This window comes from Podarcis raffonei, chromosome 13, assembly GCF_027172205.1.
Source record: "Podarcis raffonei isolate rPodRaf1 chromosome 13, rPodRaf1.pri, whole genome shotgun sequence".
In the NCBI taxonomy this organism is placed as follows: Eukaryota; Metazoa; Chordata; class Lepidosauria; order Squamata; family Lacertidae; genus Podarcis; species Podarcis raffonei.
This window is the reverse complement of record NC_070614.1, coordinates 40474333-40491350: the sequence shown is the minus strand read 5'-3', so window position 1 is coordinate 40491350 and position 17018 is coordinate 40474333. Positions and strand designations below refer to the sequence as shown.

General features: G+C 43.5%; 1 protein-coding gene and 1 pseudogene across 3 annotated transcripts in view; one reads left to right on the top strand and one right to left on the bottom strand.

The window, feature by feature from the left end:
• LOC128400851 (integrin alpha-X-like) overlaps positions 1-17018 on the top strand; it is a 43523-nt gene that overhangs the window by 24297 nt on the left and 2208 nt on the right. For all 3 annotated transcript variants that reach the window (XM_053363456.1, XM_053363458.1, XM_053363457.1), the window contains 17 exons: positions 2125-2267; positions 3964-4107; positions 5367-5573; positions 6063-6193; positions 6919-7076; positions 7799-7959; positions 8523-8654; positions 9832-9905; positions 10550-10691; positions 10800-10913; positions 11058-11137; positions 12165-12248; positions 13791-13869; positions 14949-15056; positions 16007-16105; positions 16248-16361; positions 16777-16869. In XM_053363456.1, the coding sequence (XP_053219431.1) occupies positions 2125-2267; positions 3964-4107; positions 5367-5573; positions 6063-6193; positions 6919-7076; positions 7799-7959; positions 8523-8654; positions 9832-9905; positions 10550-10691; positions 10800-10913; positions 11058-11137; positions 12165-12248; positions 13791-13869; positions 14949-15056; positions 16007-16105; positions 16248-16361; positions 16777-16869 (2063 nt within the window). The remainder of the gene's footprint in view (positions 1-2124; positions 2268-3963; positions 4108-5366; positions 5574-6062; positions 6194-6918; positions 7077-7798; positions 7960-8522; positions 8655-9831; positions 9906-10549; positions 10692-10799; positions 10914-11057; positions 11138-12164; positions 12249-13790; positions 13870-14948; positions 15057-16006; positions 16106-16247; positions 16362-16776; positions 16870-17018) is intronic.
• LOC128400925 (high mobility group protein B2-like) lies at positions 1193-1758 on the bottom strand (annotated as a pseudogene).

Genomic DNA, 17018 nt, shown 5'->3' with positions numbered 1-17018 from the left:
GGAGCTGGGACTGAGCAACGGGAGCTCACCCCGTCGCAGGGATTCGAACCGCCAACCTTCTGATCGGCAAGTCCTAGGCTCTTTGGTTTAACCCACAGTGCCACCTGGACTATAGTTCAAATCATCCCTGACCATTAGCAGTGCTGGCTGGGGCTGATAGGGGTTGGAATCCAACATCATCTGGAGGACCACAGGTTAGCTATCCCTGTTTATAGAATTGGGCTCCTTTGACATTTTAATTTTCTCCTACATACTTTTTAGGTCTGAACTTACACAAGACTTTTCATACCACAAGCCCCACTTTAGAGTACCACTTTAAGAGGCATGTGATACACAGTCCTAGTTGTAAAGAGGAACATTTGCAATGCTGTACAATTGGGAGTGGGGAACCTCTGGCCCTCCACTTATTCCTGAATAACTATCATCAGCATAGGGAAGGGAATTGTTGTCTAACATCTGAAGGGCCACAGGTTGCCCACTTCTGCTTTATGTGAAAATTAGGAGAAAGTTCCTTGTAATTATTCCAGTCTCAAAAGTCGCAACATGAATTAAGTCTAATTCCTTTAAGTCAGCCTTCTCCAACCTCATGCCTTATTAATGTTCTGGACAAATGTCATTAAATCTAGTAAACTGTCAAGGAAAATGAGTTGCAGCTCAAAATGTTTTGAGCATACCAATGTAGAGAAGGCTGCTTTAAGGTTATCTTACCCTTCATGACATTACTACAGGCATACACTAGACTCTCCAGCTGTTTAAGCAAATTAACACTACAGTAGAGTAACAAGAATAATGTACATCATTTTATTGCAAAATTGTTAAAAATGTAATGCAATGCAATAGTATGCAAGACAAGGCTGACTACCAATTTTACTACAATTTTTAAAAAACTGCTCAAAATCAAGCTGTCACTGAATCCAAAGCACCATTAAATATCCCTGAACTTTTGACAATATCAGCTTTTAAAAATCTAACAGTAGTGGCATGTAGCTACTACTTACATTAGAATACAGGTCTCCCTACAATCACATTACCTATACACAATTCTGTACAGTTTTTATACTGAATCTAACAATGAGCTGCACTCGACTTCACATTCTTAGCAAAATCATTGACTTTTTGAGCACAAAATCTGTGCAGCAGCTTTAGAGCTTCACTTCATCTTCATCTTCATCTTCCTGCTCCTCACCTTCCTCCTCTTCTTCATCTTCTTCCTCCTCCTCCTCTTCAGGTTCTACTTTCTTCTTGGAGCCTGCTGGCCTACCTGGACATTTCTTTCCTGCATCACCCTTCCCCTTGGCACATCCTTATCATACTTCTTTAGTTTTGCTGCCTTCTGCTCAAAGGGCTGTTTGTCTTTTGCTGTTTGCTCAGACCACATTTTGCCTAGTTTCTTTGCCAATAGACAAACCTGGGTGGTCACTGTTTATCTTTGGGTGATGCTCAGAACAAAAAAGGAAGAAAGGAGGTGGTGATCTTTGGGGGACATTGGTGTCCTTTTTCTTCTTCTTCTCCCTTTTAGAAGGAATATAATTTTTCATCTCCATATCATAACAAAGTTTGTCACCCTTTGCCATGTCTTCAAACTTGCCTTTTTCTTTTGCTGACATTGTCTGCCATCTCTTGGAGCATTTATTGGAGAAGTCGAAAAAGTTGACTGAAATGTCCGGGGGCTTCTTCTTATGCCCCTTGCGGCACGTTTGCACAAAATAAGCGTATGAGGACATTTTGCCGCAGCTTGTTCGGGTCACCTTTGCCCATGGCTGGGGCAACGGTCCCTGATCAGTGGGGAAAGATCAGTCTGTGGTACTTAGCCCCTTGCCTGGCAGAGCTGAGGAAGAGAAACAGCGGCCATTAGCAACGTCGGAGGGGGGGTGTCAAGTAAAGAGCATGGCTCACCTTCCTTCGCCGCAATCGAATCATGTTTTATTGATGTTTTCATGTGCTGTAAACCACTTTGAGATATTTCTTAAAAATATAAAGCAGTATAGAAAAGAAAGAAAGAAAGAAAGAAAGAAAGAAAGAAAGAAAGAAAGAAAGAAAGAACTACAGAGGAGATTCTGTCATTGCCAGATGCAGCTATGTTTTCTCCTTGTACCTGTCTCACTGCCTTTGTGTCCCTACAAGGTTATGTGATGCAGATGGTTCAAGTGAACGGCCAGAGCAGCTTTGTGGTAGGAGCCCCTCGTTACCAACATGCCGGCAAAGTCTTTTTGTTCAGCCGACAAAATTTGCAGTGGCGGAAGACATCAGAGTTGTCTCCAAAGGAGGTAAGAAGGCTTCAGGATGAACTGTGGGTTGTGTCAGTGCATATCTGAGCATGTTTCCTTTGCCTGTGGCAATTAAAGTTGACCATGCAGCCCATAAAGCAGGATCTCCCATTGAAATGACTTCCCTTAATTCTGACAAACTGTTTTTAATTCTCACTGTACATTTGAACAACAGAACAGAGCCTCAGTCTTTATATTTTATGGAACCCCAGGCAGGGATCCACATGTGTACCTCCAGACCTCACTATCTGGCCCTCAATACTCTCCCCAGGCCATACACCCTCATTAGCCTCACCCCTCACTTCATCTGCTTTGGCCCCTCCTTAGGTAATGTTGCATGTCGTCCCCAATCTCTGAGTGGTGTGAGATTCCAAGGAGTTCCAGGCACACTTACCCAGAGTTCATGTGTCCTTTCAGCAGTTAGGCACAGTGGAGACTTTGGTGCCTTTATGATATAAGGTTTATTTACACATACAGTGGTACCTCTACTTATGAGCACCTCTGGTTACGTATCCTTCGGGATATGCATGCAGGAAACCCGGAAGTATTTTTCTGGGTTTAGCCATGCGCGCATGCGCAGAAGCGGTCTACCGTGCCACACGCATGTGCAGCATAGGCACCTCCGCTTGAGAAAACCTTGGGATCTGACCGGAGCTCTGGAATGGATCCCATCCACAACCGGAGGTACCACTCTATACAACCTGAGCCTACGATGAAGGGATTCACAGCATCAAAGCCCTATGAGGTTCTTGCTTCTCCCATAGCTGCAGCTTTGGATTCAAACACAAGAGCTGTCTGGCACAGAAATCTCCTTTCCTTGACATTTTTTAAATGGTCCATCACTTTCCTTTCGTTCTCCTTAGTGGCTCTTCTCCCAGACAATTTCCTGTACTTGGGAAGCTGACTGGTTTTATATTTTAACTCTTGCTAAATCCCATGTCTGGCACCCAGGTTAACACCCCAAGCATTGGTTAAATTCTAGCACCCTTTGGTCCCGTGAGTTTAGGGGAAGTCATAAACCCACAGTATTTGTGCCTGACTTGAATGTGCCATTGAGCTATGATAAGGCTTCTTGCTTTCCTTAATGGAGGCTAGAGAGGAAGGTGTGGGTGTGAAGAAACTAGCCTACTGTACAATGGTAGCAGTCACATTTATTTCTCCACCCACTTTTGCCTCTGGTCCCACCTATTACTGGCAGGTGGCCGCCAGAAAGTTTCTCAGAAAGAAATGTGGCCCTCAGGCTAGAGAAGGTTCCCTGTTTCCGATTTTTAAGTACCACAACAACAAAAGTAACTTTCGAAGTATCTAGAGACTTGGGCAAGGTGTTTGATCCTGGAAGTGTTGTAGTTGCAAACAATGAACTGGTTGCCATTTCAAACCATTTTAACTGTCATTACTCTCACCTAGGGAATTCTGGGCACCGTTAGCATATGAAACCTTTAGCATCATTATAAAATTGTAGTCTCCAGTGTTCTTTTTGGGAAGCCATGACAGCTACATCTGTCTCAAAATGGTTGAAATGTGCTGCTGCACCATGTTTGCCTACAGTATAAATTTCCCTCTCTTTTAGTCCCAGGTAATGAATGAATGGATGGGAGAGTCCATTGGATGGGGAAAAGAAGAAGAGAAGGATGTGTAAATGCCTGGGGTCAGGGAGATCAAGAAATGGAAAAAGTTTAACAATGGTGATTTTTAGTCCCCCCAGATTGGCTCATACTTTGGTGCTACGCTTTGCTCCGTGGACCTTGATAGAGACAAAAACACAGATCTGGTTCTTATTGGTGCTCCCATGTACTATGATGGCGTGGCAGGAGGAGTGGTCTACATCTGCGAGAGGCAGGTAGGTGAAGGGGAATGCAAGCCTGCCCTTTGTACTTGGTGGCACAAGGCAACTATCAAGAGCAGTTATTTGAGGGCAGGGATGTAAGAAGGCATCCTTTCCCACTCCACCCTGTATTTATTGAATGCAGCACTGTTCTGTTCCACTATAGTTTATCTCCCACCCAAAACTATGCTATTTGTCTTACTGTCCAATGTGGCAAAATTCCATAACTTTCATAGTGTACATATGTAATTAAACACATAAACAGCATAAGTTACATTACCATGAAGTTATTCCAGCCTATGCATTTCATTGCAAAAGAAATACAATGCAAAGGTGCAGGCGGGGGAGAGGGGAACATAGTGACATATCGTTTGTGGACTAAAAGCAACAACAACCGTGAATACTGATTGTATTGACTAGATTTGTTTCCATTCCAGAAATGGGATGAATTCATGAACATCAGCAATTTCTTCTCCCATTTTTCTTTTCATCAGAATTTTCTACCATCCCTATTTGAGCACAGCTCTTTTTGTAGCAGTGGGACATCAAAAGTATTTTCCTTTCCTAGAGCACGTTTTGCGCTTTGGTTTCTTTTGCGAAAGCACAAGAGGTTTGAAGGAAGGCTGAGCAGTGCTAATTAAACAGCAGAACAGACCCCTTTATAGGGCATCACATTGTTCTGTATTTCTGTACTCCTGGCTGCTGACAGCTGGCAGCTAATGATGTAGAGTGAGGTCAGGGAAGGACACATGGAATGTTGTGATGTCACACAGCACAAGTTACAGCTCTTCCAAGTTGCTGGGTGGAGCAAGCAGGGAGATAGTGTTTGAATGTCATGTTTTTCAATGACATTCATGGATTTTCCCAGCCCTGATAGCAGGGGAGAGGAGAACTGGGACATCCACCAAAGAACCAGATAGATAGCTGCTTTACTTATAGAAATGAAGAGATGGGGAAAGTAATTGGCGTCCACCAATGGGGATGGTCAGAGCCCAATGTGAGCTGGTCTTTTTCTCATCAAGGGCTCCAAAGTGTCTTGCCAAATGGAAAAATGGGAAGTGCAGAATGAAAGTCAGAAGGGACTGCTTCCATAATTTCTATAAATTACAGGGCATTCACTGTCTTACTAGTTTGATTCCTTTGAGTCTGTCCCCTTTCTGGCACAAGGGGGTGCCATGGAACAAATAGTGCAGGAGATTGAAAATAGAAGGAACAACTTCATCAGAACTATTTTGGTTTCAACCCCTCAAGTGTCCCCTTTCATCATTTGCCAGGAGGATGGGTTTTTCTGCAGCCAGAAATTGCAGGGGGCAGCCAAACAGCCCTTGGGCCGCTTTGGAGCCAGCATAGCAGAAATAGGCGAAATAACTGGGGACCGATGGACGGATGTGGCCATTGGGGCTCCAATGGAGGATGAGAACAGAGGAGCTGTGTACATATTCCATGGGAGCAGAAGATCCATCAACCCAGCATATAGCCAGGTGAGCCCTCAGCCCCTCTACTCCATAGCAGGAAGCACAGGCAACTGTCATTTCACTGTCTGGTAGTCCAAGAAGGCTGAAGCTTGAAGAAGTTACTTTATCAATGAAGGAGCTCAGACTGGAAGTTTATATAGGAGCTTGAGGCTCCACCCCTTCCTGTCTAATGATCCAGGCAGGTACTTCCATGCATGTTCCCCTCCTCCTGAGTAGCCTCATGTGCAGCTAACTGGGCACTTCCAACAACCCTGAAGTTCCTGCCTGGCTCACTGTCACTTTAGCTCCTGTGCCCCTGGGGTAGATTGGGGTGGTGGGGGTAGTCCAAGAGCCAGCCAGGAACAAAACATCTGGGATGGGTGGCCCCCAGTCTTGGGACAAGGTCATCTAGATCCAAAGGCTCTTCAGGGTCACTGGTGGTATGAAGATCTGCTGGAGGGTCCTCCTCTAAGGAGATCTCAGGCACCAACCTCTCCTTCTTTCTCCTGCTCCTAGCGCATCCAAGGCTCTCTGCTTCCCAATAGGCTCCATTACTTTGGCCAGGCTATTGGTGCCGGGAGAGATCTGACTGGAGATGGCCTCCCAGACGTAGCAGTGGGGGCTCAAGGAAGAGTGCTGCTGCTGAGGTAAGGAGCTTCGGGACTTGGAGCCAACTTTTTTAAAAAAAAGTCTGCATGCACACTTCCTTTGTAGTACATTAGAGAGTAATCAGTCTCTCATTAATATTTTTTAAAAGGAATTCAAATCAAGTAAAATGACACTTTTAAATGGTTGAGCAAGCAGTAGTGTCAGTCACAAGCAGGAATGGCAAGAGCTCTCTGGACTGATCCAATGTATTTTGGTGCCTGAGGTGGGAGATGCAAATGGAACTCCTCCCCTAACTAATTATCATGGAACATAGCTCACATTGATAACAAAGAAGCCTATGCAGGAGAACCTCAGAGCTGATGGTGCCCTTTGTGTCTTCCATTCTGCTTCCCTTAATGGCAGAGTTGGCATCCACAGTCTAAGTGAGCTGTTGCTTCAAGTAGGGACACCTTTGAAGACCTTATCCAAAACCACAACTCTTGTACAGCTTAGTCCTGCTCAGTAAGCCAGGGCAGTGATGGCATTTCCCCTGTCATTTGAATGCTGAGAACATGCAATATCGCAGCAACAGAAATGTCCCACACAGCACAAGATGACGTTCAGACTGGACAATTGTTTGGCATGCACTTCTTTTAAACACTATGCAAATATAACCCATGATTGGAATGTCCAGATGGCACTAGCCCTGTGCTCTGCAGTGGGCTACACAATGAACCTCTGTCTCCCTCCCACCCAAATTCCTACCCCATTCTGTCTGCAACAGGGCTCGACCCGTGGTACGAGTAGTGCCCACTATCACCTTCACCCCAAATGAGATCCCCATTGCTGCCTTTGAATGTCAGGACCAGGATGTTCTGAACAAGGAAGTCAGTAAGGCAACTGTCTGCTTCACTGTTATGATGGATCCTCGGTTTACACAAGGTAGGCCCAAAGCACTTTGAGGGCGTAAGCTGGGCTTGGGTACTAGCTGACAGTGCACATAACATGCTGAGGACAGGAGGACCCCTCAGTACAAGAAGTGGGGCAACAGAGAAGCTGGCTTGCCACACAGTTTGATTACCCATCATTACCATATTCCTGTGGCTTTTCAAACTGTGTTCCTAGAATCCTCTGGGTCCCTGAGAAACTTATCAGAAGTTCTTCCATGTTGCAATTACTAATGATGGACAGCTTCCCATCAAGATAGCTTGCTTACTGCTACTGACTTTCCCATGCAATGTACATCTGAAAAGGAATACTGGTACAATTGGACACACTCCGGGTGAACTTCTGCTTTGTGTGAGGTAACAGTGAAGCCCCAGAGGCTTACTCCACACCCACATGCACTGAATGTTTCACCCTGGAGCACAACTCTAATGCCTTGTTTGAAAGCTACTGCCAGATTCTGATGTGAGCCCTTCATTGAGTCCAGTGCCCCTAGAGAGCCCAGAAGGGAGGGTGTTAGCAAGGAGATGGCCCCCAGTTATAAGACCTAGTATTGTGAGCTTCCTCTTAACTTGGTAGGCATTTCATTCCTCGATACTGGATGCATCAGAAGTTCACAAGGATTTTGTGCTAAAGGGCCTTTGCAGAGAATCTGCACAGCACACTGTATCCCTCAGAATCCTATTCTCTGTGTTGTCTTTTCAATTCCTCTCCCTCAGGCAGCAGCATTTTGAACACCATTCAGTACAAGTTGAACTTGGATCCTGGTCGAATGAGGGTTCGGGCCATTTTTAACGGAAACCCAGACTCTTCCACCATCACCAAGGAGATAAAAACGGGACTGAAGAGACACTGTGAGGAGTATCGCATAAAGTTGCCGGTGAGTTCAGAGATCCAGTGGATGTTTAAAAGCAAAGACAAATGTTGGCATTTGGGTCCATGAAACAAGTGTTGTCACCACTAGGGATAGAAGGATCTGTCAATCTCAGTTTCTCATTTTTCCAATCTTAAATTCACTTAAATTCACTTTGCAGCAATCTCTGATTTTAAAAAAAAAGTTATGAAAATTAATCCATATTTTAATGCATTTTTTTCTTAATAAACACATTTTTATGTGTAATTCTGACTAACATACACAATTTTACAAAAAGTTTTCCCTGATGTAATACATTTTGTGTGCTATTTTCACCAATGTGATGTACACTTCCCCTAACATATGCATTTTTGTAAACATTGGTTAGTTGGCAAACTGCATAGGAAAATTTGGATAAGTGCAAATTTCAAGGGATAGCTGTATTTCTGTTTGAATGTTGTTTTGGAAAGTGCAAATTTGGTAGATTCAGCTTCAAATGAAACCTGGATCAAATTTCTTTCCCATCTCTAATCACAAAATAAAGCAGATCCTCACTTATTTTTATTTCTTCTCCCCCTCCATTACGCAAGACCTGCGTAGAAGACAGCTTCACACCCATAAACCTCCGGTTGAATTATACTCTCATTGGAGATCCCATTCCTGGTGCTGACAACCTGCAAGCCATCCTAAGCAAAGATAGCTCCCCTATATTTACAGCACCGGTGAGTCCACACACTCTCTGTTTTCTGTCTGGTTGATCAGTCTGTAAATGGAAGTGGCAGAGACGAAGGGCTTAATTTATATAGGGAAATGGTCTTTAATCATTTTCCTTTCTTACCACTTCCCATTTTTCACCGTTTCACACTGTAAGTGTCTTCCCTGAAACTCTTCTTTAGCAGCAAGAAGAACCTCCAATATAGAAGGGCCATTGGTTGCACATTCTAGCTAAAAAAATCTCAGCAGTTCAGTTGACTAAATGTACTTGCTCTTCTCCCACTGCTTTTCCCTAGAGAAAACTGCTCTTTAGCATTCATTCAGAGCAAATTCAATCAGAGCAGGGCAAGGGGGAAATTGCTTGAAAAACTTCTAGGTGGGAGTTTGGATGAACCCTAAGTTTCATAGTCTGTTATTAAATGCAGCTGGCTGTCCCTAGGGTGCAGGGAAGACTTGTACTCCTAGGAAGACTTAGGTTCAGATTTCCACTCAGTCATGAAACTCATTGCAACCTTTGGCTGGTCTCTCTCTCAGCCTAACCTACCTTGACAGGGTTGTCATCTAGAGCGCCTTCAAGTGGAGATTCCCAAAGGTTTCCATTGCCCCTTTTCTGCTTCAGACATTGTTGCTTTAAGAAGTCCCATGCACCTTGAGGTAGCAGCTCCTGTTGCTGTCTTCCACCACCCATCTGCTCCCACATTCTATATGTTAATTGGTGGTGGGGAATTCCTCTTCAGTCTTCCCTTTTCTCAGTCACCTGAACAGTAGGAGTGGAAACCACAGGGAAGAGAGATAGTACATGAGGTTGTTGTATGAGAGTGTGTGGGGTGGCCCAGCCCATTTTGGTTTTGGCCCTGCCCACAGCTGGCAGGCAGCTTCCAGAAGGTTAGGAAAGTGGGAAATGTGAAAACATTTTCACATTTCAGCTCTAGACAACAAAATGCTACTAGCTTCACCCATCCTCAAACTCTGACAATGTTTGTACCCATGGGCATAGCCAGGATTTTTGTTGTGAGGGGCAGGACTTTTGTTGGGGGGACAGGACTTTTGTTAGGGGGACAGAACCGATGTGATTGGTCAGTTAAGTTAAGCATTTCTATTGCTTTACTTGACCTAGGGGGCAGCTGCCCCTCACCCTCCCTTGACTATGCCCATGTCTGTACCCCACCCTTCTTCTCTTCACAGCTACATTTTCAAAAGAATTGTGGTGCAGATGGAGTCTGTAAAGACCAGCTAAAAACCTCCTTCAATTTCTCAGGGTAATGTATGTTTTTCTTCTTCATATCACCCTACTCTGCTGCCCAGACTCACTGAACCTGGTGCATTTCAGGTGCTCGTGACTTCAGTGTTAGAGCATTGCAGGGTAGAATGCTAGGTCTCATCTCTTAGCCTCCCCCCATAATTTCCTCTCTTCATGGCTTAATTAGAGCCAAGATGCAGAATACACTTTGATTTCCAAGGCTCATCTCTGAAACACATAATAATAAATGTAGTAACAATAATGTAGTAACAAAGGAGGATGGGCATGTAGAGAGTGTTCCCTCCCCACCCCCCTGAGCTTCCGTGGGCCGGGTCAGGGTCTCCACAATGGAGGGAATGACTTCCAGGCAGGACTGAGCCCTAAAACATATTGTCTTAGGATAAGGCTATTAGCAGCTACTACCCCGGAAGGCTATGATCTGCCTCCACTGTCAAAGGTCATATGCTTCTCAATACCAGTTGCAGAGAATCACAGGTGGGAAGAGTCACTATTGCACTCAGGTCCTGCTTGTGGACTTCCTATAGGCATCTGGTTTGCCACTGTGAAAATTGGATTCTGGTCTGGATGAGCCCTTGGCCTGATTTAGCAGGGTCTTCTTACTTTCTTAAGCTTAGAAGAGACTCTCTTCTTTTTTTCCTTCAGCCTGGACACTCTGGTGGTGGGCCTGACCCCTGAGCTCAATGCTACAGTCTTCATTCGGAATGATGGGGAGGATTCCTATGGCACCACTATAACCTTCTTCTACCCTTCCGCACTGTCCTACCGCAGGCTCTCGCTATTGAAGGTATAAGAGGCAAAAGGTGGCAGTTCGGCAACAGGGGATCGGGGCTGGCCTAAAAGTTTGTTGCTCACTATGTTAACCAATTCCCCAATCTGATCCCTCCCACTGCAGTCCAACAGGAGAAATGTGGCTATTAAATGTGCTTCTACCCCTTCGGCAGAGGATGACCCTATGAGGAACACCACCTGTAACATCAACCACCCCATCTTTCGGGCTGGGGCTGAGGTAAAGTCCTTCTGTAAGCAAGTGGACCAGGGAACTGTGGTCATCTGGTTAGGATCTCTACTCTAACAGAGTAGACTCCTCCTCTCTCCCCAAATAACACCTGGCTGCCCTCTCACTCATTTATTGTGTCATCATTTGTTGCAGGCTATTTTCATTGCCACCTTTTCCGTCTCCCAGAATGCAGATCTAGGGAGAGAGATACAGATCAATGCCACAGCTGGCAGGTAAGGTTTGATGTGCCTGGCTTGGGAGATGTTCCTATTTGACCAGCTTGAATCAGTTTCACTTCAGTTGTCATGATGGCTAGGCCACATTCAAACTGGTTTGTAATGCAATCCCAATAAATTCTAATCAGAAGTAAGTCCCATTGAGTTACGGTAAATGAAACTTACAGTCACATAAGATTTGCAGCCTTAAATGTATAATGATGGTGTGTTCTGGGACTCAGAGAGTGTTCATTCATAAATAATTTATTATTTCTACCCCACCCATCTGGCTGGGTTTCCTCAGCCACTCTGGGCATCTTCCAACAGAAGGTTAAAAATGCATTGAAACATCAGTCATTAAAAACTTCCCTAAACACAGCTGCCTTCAGATATCTTCTGAATGTCATATAGTTGTTTATTTCTTTGACATCTGATTCTTTTTCATTTCCATGTGATAAAAAATAACAACCATACAGCAACTTGCATTACTTGTATATGTATTTTTTCCGCAGATGCACATATTGTATGCATTTAGAAATGCATATTTATATGCCACACTTTTGAGCTAAGAATTACATTGTAACATTCTGAGAAGCATGAAAACTAGAGGATAACTGCATTCTAATTTGCATATTAGTCTAAGAAATACAAATCAGGTCATGAGTATCCCTAATACATTCTAACAGGCAGTGGGATGGGGGAGAAATTTGACCCACTTCACATTTGCAAGCAAATCTACCGGATTCACCACCATATCCCCCAAACAGTATGGAAACCAAAACACAGGCACCCTTTAAAATCTGTACTTTTCTGAAAAGTTTGGACCCAGATACTGGTGAATTTTCATGGGGACTCTTTAAAAAAACACAGACTGATGTGGAGAACTGAACTTCAGAATGAAAAAGAGATAAAATGAAAGCAAAATGAGCTAATTCGCCAAGCCCTAATGTTGCAGAACCACAGTGCATGTAGCAGTGTATGATGGGGTAGTGGCATATGTGATAAATGTTCCAGTCTTAACTCTGCCCCTCTCTCTTTTTTCTAGTGACAACAATGGCCCTGTCACTCCGGACATGATTCACCAAGCGAAGCTGCTTGTCAAATATGCAGTATATGTCTTTGTTAATGCGTACGTGACTGCAAGTATTCTGGGAGCATCCCAGCCCACCACACAGCTGCCCTTCTCAATGTTGACTGTCAGAAGGCTTGTTTGCACACCCATTGTTTTTCTTAGGGCTGGTGTCTTAGAATAATGATCCTTCTGTACAAACAAGAAATTCCAGCCATATATCCTTTCCTAATTATCATGGGTCTGTGTTTCACGGTGGCGCTGTAATTTCAGCCACTAAATGGAACCCACCCCCTCTTTGTTTCAGGTGTTGAAAGACCTAGATGAAACAGCATTTGCTGGTTTTCCAGGACTTGACTGGCTTTCAAAAGATTTCAACTTCAGCAGATAGCTTACCTTATAAGCCTATAAAGCAGAGATAGGGAACCTATTACTATATTACTATTACTATTACTACCACTACTACTATTACTCAGTCTGATAGCAACACTGACCTCATACACACCTACTCCTTCTGCCTCCCCAAGAAGCTGCACATTTTCTATACTGGTTTAGATACTTTGGTGGAGGGTAAAATAGTGGTCTTCTTGCAATCCTTTTGTATTAATCCCTAACAAAGTAGTTAGGATCCATCTGGTGATATTTCCACATATATTTAGAAATCAATTTCTATTCCAATGTAGATTGAATTTTCAGCTTCCTCATTTTCTTCTGTTTAATGAATTATTTTGGATGAATAATAATAATTTAAATATTTTTATTATTTATACCCCAGCCACTCAGATCAGCTTACAGCATATATTGAAACATAATAAAACATCAAACATTAAAAACTTCCCAATAAAGGGCTGTAGTTCTCTATCTCCGTGACTCAGAAACTACATCTGTTTTTTCTATAAGATATTTATTAGCGTTTTACAAAAAAAACACCATAAGTTTACAGAATAAAAAGCATACATACTGTATGATCCCAGCAGTCACTCACCAGTCACCAATCTAGCTGCTGCATTGTACATCTAATCCAGAATGCAGCAGCTAGATTGGTGACTGGTGAGTGACTGCTGGGATCATACAGTATAACACCAGTCCTAAAGGATTTTCATTGTCTCCCAGTGCATTTCAGAGCACAGTTCAAGGTGTCGGTGCTGACCTTTAAAGCCCTAAATGGTCTCAGCCCAGTATACCTGAAGGAGCGTCTCCACCCCCATCATTCAGCCCGGACACTAAGGTCCTCCTCCAAGGGTCTTCTGCTGGTTCTCTCACTGTGAGAAGCGAAGTTACAGGGAACCAGGCAGAGGGTCACCAATCTAGCTACTTCATTCTGGATTAGTTGTAGTTTCTGAGTCACCTTCAAGGTGATATCAGCATAGCTGATATCAATCACTTACTCACTTTTCTTGGTTCAGTCAGAATATACTCATTTCAGGAGGACATGCTAAAATGAATGTCATTGGCTGCTAGAAAATATTGACCCCATCTAAATTGCCATAGCAATGCTATGCTTTGATCTTCCAAAAAGCCATTGGAATGCATTGGTCAAACCCAGATTGATTGCTTTATTACATAGTGATTTTTCTCAGACCCCCACCTCTTTTCTTCCAGTGTCGATGTGTCAACCAAGTATGTCAATTTTTCTGCTGGCCAGGAAGACGGAAATCAGACTGTGGAACATCGCTATGAGGTGAGGGGTTTGTGGAGCATTGTGGAATTAAGAATTTGAAAAAGGCAAAATTTCTGTGGATCAGGTTTAGGGAATAAATCCAGACCTTCAGCAAAGGGCTTCAGAGCAGCACAACACAATATGTCATACTGTAGCTACTCTGGGGAGTGTGGTTGGCTGCATCATCTTTTATTATGTTGCTCTGAAGCTGTTCTGGGAAATGTAGGCAGAAAGAAGAGGCATGGTGGGTATGCGCAAGCAGCACAAAACAAGCTTCTTGGTTTAAAAGTTTAAAAAGAGGGACAGAGCCCTCACCCACCTTGTACATCTGCTATCCTGGCCCCAAGGCTGCCACTGCTTGAGCATATAGTAGGTGAGAAGGGCTTGGCAGTACAACAATCATTTGTAGGATGGGGATGGGAAAATATGTCACATTTGGTTTCTATCAGTTTCTCAAATTTCCAGTCTTAAGTTCAGTACTCCACATTTCCACATCAGTTTGCTTTTTAAAAAAAAATGTTCTCATGAAAATTCACCAGCATTTTAGTGCAAATTTCTCCCAATATACATGCCGTATACAATTTTACCTAATTTACACATTTTTGCAAAGCAATCTTCCTGAATAAAATGCATTTTGGTACATTATTCTCTCTCTCTCTCTCTCTCTCTCTCTCTCTCTCTCTCTCTCTCTCTCTCTGTGTGTGTGTGTGTGTGTGTGTGTGCATTACCCTAGTATTTGTATATGCATTTGGCTAGAGAACTGCATCTCAAAATTTGGAGAAGTGTGCCTTTCAAAGGATGACTTTGTTTCATTTCACACATTGCTTCAGAAAGTACAAATGTTTTTTAATGTTTGAGGTTTTACTATGTTTTTATATATATTGCAAGCTGCCCAAAGTTTCCCCAGCCAGATGGGCAGGGTATAAATAATAGAATTATTATTATTATTAACTTAGGTAGATTTGACTTTAAATGCATATTGAATTGAATTTCTCTTCCATCCTTATTCACAAATGGGGGAAATATATCTTGGTTAGTGACAGCAATGGGCTGATTGCTGGGCTCCTGTCACATTTATACAGGATCTTCTTCTTGTTTAGGTGAAGAACACATATACACGAAAGGTTCCTGTCTCAATCACGTTTGAGTTCCCTGTGCAACTGAATGGGACATGGGTGTGGAATGCATCCGCGGACATCCTTCCTGAGGTATATCATTCTGAGACCAAATATGATTTCTTTTTTGTTAATAGGACTGAATTAAGTACTGGTGTAGCAATAGTATACAACCAGAAATTTTTCAACCTTCATAATACTAGAACATGGGTTACCCAATAAAATTGATTGGCTGGAAATTCAAGGGGAACAAAGAAAACACCCCTCCGCATACCACATTAACTTATGGCTCTCTTTCAATAGAGGAGTGTATATCCAGAGTGGGCCATCTCCTTCTCCATGTTCTAGCGGCAGGGCTCATTCAGCAAGCTCCTTTTGTATGGATGAAGCCCCTCCCAGTTTCAATCCTGCCTATTCAGTTCCTGTGCTAGATTTGAGTGAGATTTAATCTGAGAATATTTTTAAAGCCATTTTGAGAGCGTCTCCAGGCTATTCTATAAGTAAACAGAAGCAAATTAGACAAAATTATGGAGGATAGCCCTATCAATGGCTGCTGGCCATGAGTGGAGAATGGATCCTCCAGGTTCAGAGGCAGTGTTGCTGACTAACAGGTGCTGGGACAAACAACAGTGGATGGCTGTTTCCATCATGGTCTACTTGTGAGCTTCCTAAAAGTACCTGACTGGCCATTGCTGGACCTGCTGTTCCTTTTATCTGATTCATGAGAGCAAGTTTTATGTTATTCCCTACCTGCTGGTTCTATGGTCACAACAAAAGAATTAAAATCTGCCCTCTACCCATAAGCATGAACAGTGTCAGACTTCCATTGCTGCTCAGCACGCCTCTTCCCACTGTCATTCTCAGTACAGTTGAACCATGCTACCTAACCTGTGTTAAGAGATATTCTGCATGTGCCCTGATCCTTGAACTAGCATACTTGTTTAGACAAACAGTGTGGAAATACATGAATTACAAGTGAAAGGCTTCTGTGATGGCTATTCTTAGCCCCTTACATATATGAAATTTGCTTTCCCTTTCCCTAGATGAACCACCTAGCTCAGTGTGCCCCTGAAGGAGAGACCCAAGGAAAGACCCAAGTGTCCAAAGATTTTGTGGCACAACTAAGAAAGAATTCCATTCTGGTGAGTACATCCCCACTGTAAAATTAGCATCCTTATTTCAGAAGCACCTGGACTGGGTGACTCTGGGGACCCCTTTAGGTTAAGGGGTAGCTATACTCAGCATCAGCACTTTATCTGAGGATATCCTTGCACCTCCTTCCAGGACTGCTCTGTGGCCGTCTGTAAAACGATCCGGTGCAACATTCCATCCCTGGGGCAGAAGCAACCACTGGAGTTCAGCATCAAGGGGAAGATGGGATTCCAATGGGTCTCCCAGGTATGAAGGCCACTGCTGGGGCTTTATTGGTGCAGGGGTGGAAAGGTCATGTAAGATGTTAACATGCTTCTGTGCGGCACACCCAAACCAGCTGCATCTTTGGGTGCAGCCATTCTATGAACCCCAGGAACTCTTCTTCAGTGGTGACCAGACTTCTCAACAGAACCCTCACCAAATGACAGTTCCTAGGATTCTTTGGAGGACCCTATGACAATATGTTATACAAATAATTTAAGTTGCTGTATAGTAGATATGCTCACAGTCAGTTACATCTCTATATCAACAAAGCAATTTTTTTATTTAAAAAAAATTTATTTTTGTAAAGAGCCAGTTACTCCTTTTGGATCCCTTCTTGGTGAAATATTTCAGGTGAGTACCTTTCCCACCTCTGAGAGGATTTGTCTCTGTCTTTCAGACCCAGCAGAAGAAAGTGACCCTGGTGAGCTCAGCAAGGATTTCTTACGATGAGAAAATATATACCCAGAAAGAGGGCCTTCCACAGAATCAGGTAATGATGGGTCAAAAGGAGACACACTGTCCATAGGCCATAGCTCGGAGCCAGGATATCTCCAGATGTTGTCTAGGATTAGAAGGAGCTGGGAAGGAGTTAGCATTCCAGGCTACCTTTTGTAGCTCTGGATGAGGCACGGTTCAAAT